A 6,119-nucleotide genomic window follows, 5' to 3' on the forward strand; every position below is an offset into this window, starting at 1 on the left:
GAGGCTCAAACGCTCAGGGAGGAGGCGGAGGCGCCCAGGGAGAAGGTGGAGAAGCCCAGGGAGGAGGTGGAGGAGCCCAGGGAGGAGGGAGAGGAGCCCAGGGAGGAAGCGGAGGAGCCCAAGGAGAAGGCACAGACGCCCAGGGAGGAGGAGAAGGAGCCCAGGGAAGAGGTGGAGGAGCCCAGGGTGGAGGCACAAACGCCCAGGGAGGAGGCGGAGGAACCCAGGGAGGAGGCACAAATGCCCAGGGAGGAGGAGGAGGAGCACAGGGAGGAGGCGGAGGAGGCCAGGGAGGAGGCGAAGGAGACCAGGGAGGAGGTGTAGGAGCCCAGGGAGGAGGAGGAGGAGCCCAGGGAGGAGGCGGAGCATGCCAGGGAGGAGGCACAAACGCCCAGGGAGGAGTTGGAGGAGCCCAGGGTGGAGGCGGAGGAGCCCAGGGAGGAGGCACAAACGCCCAGGGAGGAGGCGGAGGCGCCCAGGGAGGAGAGGGAGGAGACCAGGGAGGAAGGGGAGGAAACCAGGGAGGAGGCGGAGGATCCCTGGGAGGAGGCACAAACGCGCAGGGAGGAGGCGGAGGCGCCCAGGGAGGAGAGGGAGGAGCCCAGGGAGGAGGTGGAGGAGCCCAGGGAGGAGGCGGAGGAGGCCAGGTAGGAGGCGGAGGAGGCCAGGGAGGAGGCGAAGACCAGGGAGGAGGCGGAGGAGGCCAGGGAGGAGGCGAAGGAGACCAGGGAAGAGGTGGAGGAATGCAGGAAGGAGGCGGAGGAGCCCAGGGAGGAGAGGGAGGAGCCCAGGGAGGAGGCGGAGGAGCCATGGAAGGAAGCACAAACGCCCAGGGAGGAGGCGGAGGAGACCAGGGAGGAGGGGGAGGAAACCAGGGAGGAGGCGGAGGAGCCCATGGAGGAGGCGGAGGAGCCCAGGGAGGAGGCAGAGGAGACCAAGGAGGAGGGGAGGAGCCCACGGAGAAGGTGGAGGAGCCATGGGAGGAGGCACAAACGCCCAGGGAGGAGGCGGGGGAGGCCAGGGAGGAGGCACAAACGCTCAGGGAGGAGGCGGAGGAGCCAAGGGAGAAGGTGGAGGAGCCAAGAGAGGAGGGGGAAGAGCCCAGGGAGGAAGTGGAGGAGCCCAGGGAGGAGAAGGAGGAGCCCAGGGAGGAGGTGGAGGACCCCAGGGAGGAGGGGGAGGATCCCAGCGAGGAGGCACAAACGCCCAGGGAGGAGGAGGAGGAGCCCAGGGAGCAGCTGGAGGAGCCCAGGGAGGAGGCATAAATGCGCAGGGAGGAGGCGGAGAGCCCAGGGAGCAGCTGGAGGAGCCCAGGGAGGAGGCACAAATGCGCAGGGAGGAGGCGGAGGAGCCCAGGGAGGAGCTGGAGGAGCCCAGGGAGGAGGGGGAGGAGACCAGGGAGGAGGCACAAACGCCCAGGGTGGAGGCGGAGGCGCCCAGGGAGGAGGTGGAGGAGCCCAGGGAGGAGGTGGAGGAGCCCAGGGAGGAGGCACAAACGCCCAGAGAGGAGGCGGAGGAGCCCAGGGAGGAAGCGGAGGAGCCCAGGGAGGAGGCTCAAACGCCCAGGGTGGAGGCACAATCGCCCAGGGAGGAGGCGGAGGAGCCCATGGAGGAGGCACAAACGCCCAGGGAGGAGGCGGAGGAGCCCAGGGAGGAGGCGGAGGAGACCAGGGAGGAGGCTCAAACGCCCAGGGTGGAGGCGGAGGCACCCAGGGAGGAGGCGGAGGAGCCCAGGGAGGAGGTGGAGGAGCCAAGAGAGGAGGGGGAGGAGCCCAGGGAGGAAGTGGATGAGCCAAGAGAGGAGGGGGAGGAGCCCAGGGAGGAAGTGGAGGAGCCCATGGAGGAGAAGGAGGAGCCCAGGGAGGAGGTGGAGGAGCCCAGGGAGGAGGGGGAGGAGCCCAGCAAGGAGGCACAAATGCCCAGGGAGGAGGAGGAGGAGCCCACGGAGGAAGCGGAGGTGCCCAGGGAGGAGGCACAAACGCCCAGGGTGGAGGTGGAGGCGCCCAGTGAGGAGGTGGATGAGCCCAGGCAGGAGTGGGGGAGCCCAGGGAGGAGGGAGAGGAACCCAGGGAGGAGGCGGAGGAGCCCAGGGATCATTGGAGGAGCCCAGGGAGGAGGGAGAGGAGCCCAGGGAGGAGGTGGAGGAGCCCACGGAGGATGTGGAGGAGCCCAGGGAGGAGGCGGAGGAGCTCAGGGATGACGGGGTGGCGCCCAATGAGGTGATGGGGAATCCCAGGAAGCGCCTCGGACTAGCAGAGGGAGGTGAGATGGTTAGAGACCCATTTGGGTGTTTTTTCCCCTCCTGGCAGAAAACGCTTCGGGGCTCTGGAGACTTCTGACCCCAGGGCCCTGCTACAGGGACCCCCAGGGGCAAGTCACACACTGTCCTGCAGGGTCCTTTGCACCCAGGCCTTGCAGAGGGGGCCGGGCGGGCAGTGGCCTCCAGGGGCGGGCAGGGGCCGCTATTGCCAGGCTGGGAGGGTCTGATGCAGCCGGAGGGCCGGCCGGGCTGAGGGTCCCGTCCCAGCCACGAGCAGGCGGGGGCTGCCAGCCCTGGGCGGCACCCTGGACATTAGCGGAATGTCCTGCTGACCCTCCCCTCAGGCGGGAGTGTGGGCTGTGCTGGCGGGAGGGGCCTGGGGGACGTGAGGGGCAGCGGGGCAGAGGTGAGGGCTCGGCAGAGTGTGAGGAGTCGGGCACAGCGAGGCGGGCACAGAGACCAGCACGCCCTGCCTCCTGGTGCAGAGAGGCTCTGAAAGGGGGTCGGGGCTAGGCCAGATGGAAGGAAAATGGGAGAGAGGGAGAGGAGGGAAGGGGGGAAAGGAGGGAAGGGAAAAAGGAAGGAGGGAGGGAGCGAAGGAAGGAAGGAAGGAAGGAAGGAAGGAAGGAAGGAAGGAAGGAAGGAAGGAAGGGAGGGAGGGAGGGAGGGAGGGAGGGAGGGAGGGAGGGACGGAGGGAGGGAAGGGCGAAGGGAGGAAGGGAGGGAGGAAGGAAGGAAGGAAGGAAGGAAGGAAGGAAGGAAGGAAGGAAGGAAGGATGGAAGGGGAGGAAGGAAGGAAGGAAGGAAGGAAGGAAGATAGGAAGGAAGGGGAGGAAGGAAGTAAGGGGAGGAAGGGAGGGAGGGAGGGAGGAAGGGAGGGAGGGAGGGAGGAAGGAAGGGGAGGAAGGGAGGGAGGAAGGAAGGAGAGGAAGGAAGGAAGGAAGGAAGGAAGGAAGGAAGGAAGGAAGGAAGGAAGGAAGGAAGGAAGGAAGGAAGGAAGGAAGGAAGGAAGGAAGGGGAGGGAGGAAGGAAGGAAGGAACGAAGGAAGATAGGAAGGAAGGGGAGGGAGGAAGGAAGGAATGAACGAAGGAAGATAGGAAGGAAGGGGAGGGAGGAAGGAAGGAACGAATGAAGGAAGATAGGAAGGAAGGGGAGGAAGGAAGGAAGGAAGGGGAGGAAGGAAGGAAGAGGAGGGAGGAAGGGAGGGAGGGAGGGAGGAAGGGAGGGAGGGAGGGAGGGAGGGAAGGAGGAAGGAAGGAAGGGGAGGAAGGAAGGAAGGGGAGGAAGGAAGGAAGGGGAGGGAGGAAGGGAAGGTGGGAGGCAAGGAGGGAGGGATGGAGGAGGAAGGAGGGAGGAAGGAGGGAGGAGGGAAGGGAGTGTGCCAAGGAGAGGGGAGGGGAGGGCCGGCGGCGGGAGGGGAGGAGGAGCGGGCAGGGAGGGGGCAGCTGCAGGAGGGGCAGGAAGAGCCCATACAGGACCCGGGGCGGGGCGAGGCAGGGGCTGCCGGAGGTGCGGGAAGGAAAGGGGGTGTGAGCGGGGCTCCCGTGCCCATCCCCGCTGGCTCTGGCACCCGGGCGGTGGGGGAAGGTGGTCCCGGGGTGCCTGGAGTGGGCGGCACAGCCTGGCTCCCTGCAGGCCCACCGAGACCCCCTCCAAGGGAGGAAGCCCACCCTGAGAGCCCGTTCCTGCCTGATCCTGCGGGGCGGGGGGCTCGGGGGGCGCGGGCGCCCGGGAGGGACGCTGGGAACCGGGAGCGGGGTCCGCGCTGAGCTGCTGCCTCTGCTCTCGGGGCTCTCTGCCTCTCTCCCCCCCACGCCCCCCTGCGCTGCCCCCTCGGAGACCCCTCCGGCCCTCAGCCCCCCTGGCTCCTGGCCGGGGCTGCAGTCGCAGGGCGGAGACACACCTGGTGCCCGCGCATCTCAGGGGAGCACTTTCTGGAACTCTCCGTCTGACTCTCCCCGCCCTCTCGGTGCCCCTCGCCCCGCGTCAGCGTGTCAGGGCCCTGTGGCCGGCACCTGTCACGCCTTCCTCTGTCCGTCCCCCAGGGCAGCCTCTGCGATGCCGAGTCGGTCACGGCGGCCGTCCCACAGGCCGGGGGCAGGCGTCCGCTTCCGTCCACTCTGCCTTCCTCCAGTGGGAGGCTCGGGGGCACAGAGTCACACCCAGGGCCTGGGGGGACGGGGTCGGGGACGCGCCACTAGGCGAGTGACACTGAGGGTAGGCAGCCGCTCCGGGGCCGGAGCAGGGCCGGACTGTTAGGGCTCGGATCGAGATCTCCCTATAACGACAAAGAGACTCCAGAGACTGCAAACAGCAAGCAGGGTTTTTTGTAAGGCGGCTAGCCAGGGTCCAGCCGCCTACACGGACACGCAGGTCCAGCAGGTTGGGCAAAAGACCCCGAGCTTCTCCAAAGGAGATCTTATATAGGCCTTCCCCGGCCGTTACAGCAGAGCCCGCGCATTTCATAGCCAATAGATTTGTAATATTGCAAACTTTCTTAACCAATCCATTTAAAAGGACATCACTCCTTAGCCTATGGCTTTAGAGATCAGTATTTGCGCCAATATTCAGGAATGTCCCGGTTCTGGGTGCAGTCCTGGGTCTTGTGATACAGGTCATGTGATATGGGTCTGATTATCTGGTCTGACCACCACCGTTCTTGCGAACCGGGGTGCCTGTATCTGAATTCCTTGCTCAGGGGCAGAAAATCAAGTTATTCTAGAATGCGGGCTCCTGTAAAAAGAGTCTTAAGAAAGCTAAATAGATTCCTGTGGTCTGTCCTGGGCCCGATCCTCATACGGACAGACCCTCCCGGAAGGAGCACTGCCTCGGGAGCACTTCAGCTTCAGAGTTCTGGCTCCTGGGACTCGCAGAGACAAAACTTCCCGGCTCTAACGCTCTACCGAGTCCGGGGGATTTCTGAGGGTGACTCGGAGACTCTCACCCGGGCCCGCGGAGAAGCAGGTGCAGTGTCTGACAGGCAGTGATTCGGCCAACGTGACTCCGTGGTGCCCACCGGGAAGCTCGCGTGGCCTTGTCTACAGTGCTCTCACGGGCGGGGCCGCGTGGGGCCTCGGCTCTCTGTGGGGCATGGAAGGAACGACAGCCCCATCGGGGAGGCGGCTCCGACAGTGCTCCGACAGTGCTCCAGGGGTCAGGAGCCTCCAGACACTGGGGTGTCGTCACAGCCCCTCCTGCCTCAGCCCACCTGGCCCTGGTCGCCTGAGGCTGGGCCACTCGGGGGAGAGTCACGTCAGCTCCAGGATGACGGGGTTCGGGTGCCAGGGAGGAGACAGCCACAGCATAATGCGAGCCAAAAATCACTTTGTTTTTCTTTTGATGCTTTTTGGGTCACACCCGGCGATGCTCAGGGGTTACTCCTGGCTCTGCACTCAGGAATCACTCCTGGCGGTGCTCAGGGGACCCTATGGGATGCTGGGAATCGAACCCGGGTAAGCCGCGTGCAAGGCAAACGCCCTCCCCGCTGTGCTATCGCTCCAGCCCCTCACTTTGTTTTTCACCTGGTCCCTGAGCACTCAAGGGACTCGGGGAGAGAAGCTGCTTTGAAGTGGCAGGAAGACAGTTCCTGCCCCTGCGTGCAGAAAGCAGCGACACGCTCACAGTCACTCTCCCGCTGCCTCCTTACCCCTCTGGCCTCCTCCTCGGCCTCCTCCGGAGCGCGGCCGGCGAACGCTCTGCCTGCAGCTCGGGGGCTGCCTGGTCCTCCGGCCGGACGCCTCCCTCACGGGACCCTGGGATCCCCGAGCGCCTCATTCAGAAGGCGCCAGAGGCGACTGACTGTGCTGGAAGTGATTCAGGGAACTGCATTTGCTTCCGCGTCTGCTCCCTGCCCTGAGC

The 6,119-nt window shown here is 65.7% G+C and overlaps 1 protein-coding gene across 1 annotated transcript; it reads right to left on the reverse strand.

The window, feature by feature from the left end:
* Positions 1–274: 274 nt before the first annotated feature.
* On the reverse strand, positions 275–1,895 carry LOC129399677 (uncharacterized; the record flags this gene model as incomplete). The annotated part of the gene is made up of 2 exons (XM_055120552.1): positions 275–912; positions 1,589–1,895. Coding segments are annotated over 2 exons (945 nt in total), but the record flags the coding sequence as incomplete, so codon positions are not given.
* Between the last annotated feature and the right edge of the window lie 4,224 nt (positions 1,896–6,119).

Source organism: Sorex araneus, chromosome X, assembly GCF_027595985.1.
Source record: "Sorex araneus isolate mSorAra2 chromosome X, mSorAra2.pri, whole genome shotgun sequence".
Taxonomy (NCBI): Eukaryota; Metazoa; Chordata; class Mammalia; order Eulipotyphla; family Soricidae; genus Sorex; species Sorex araneus.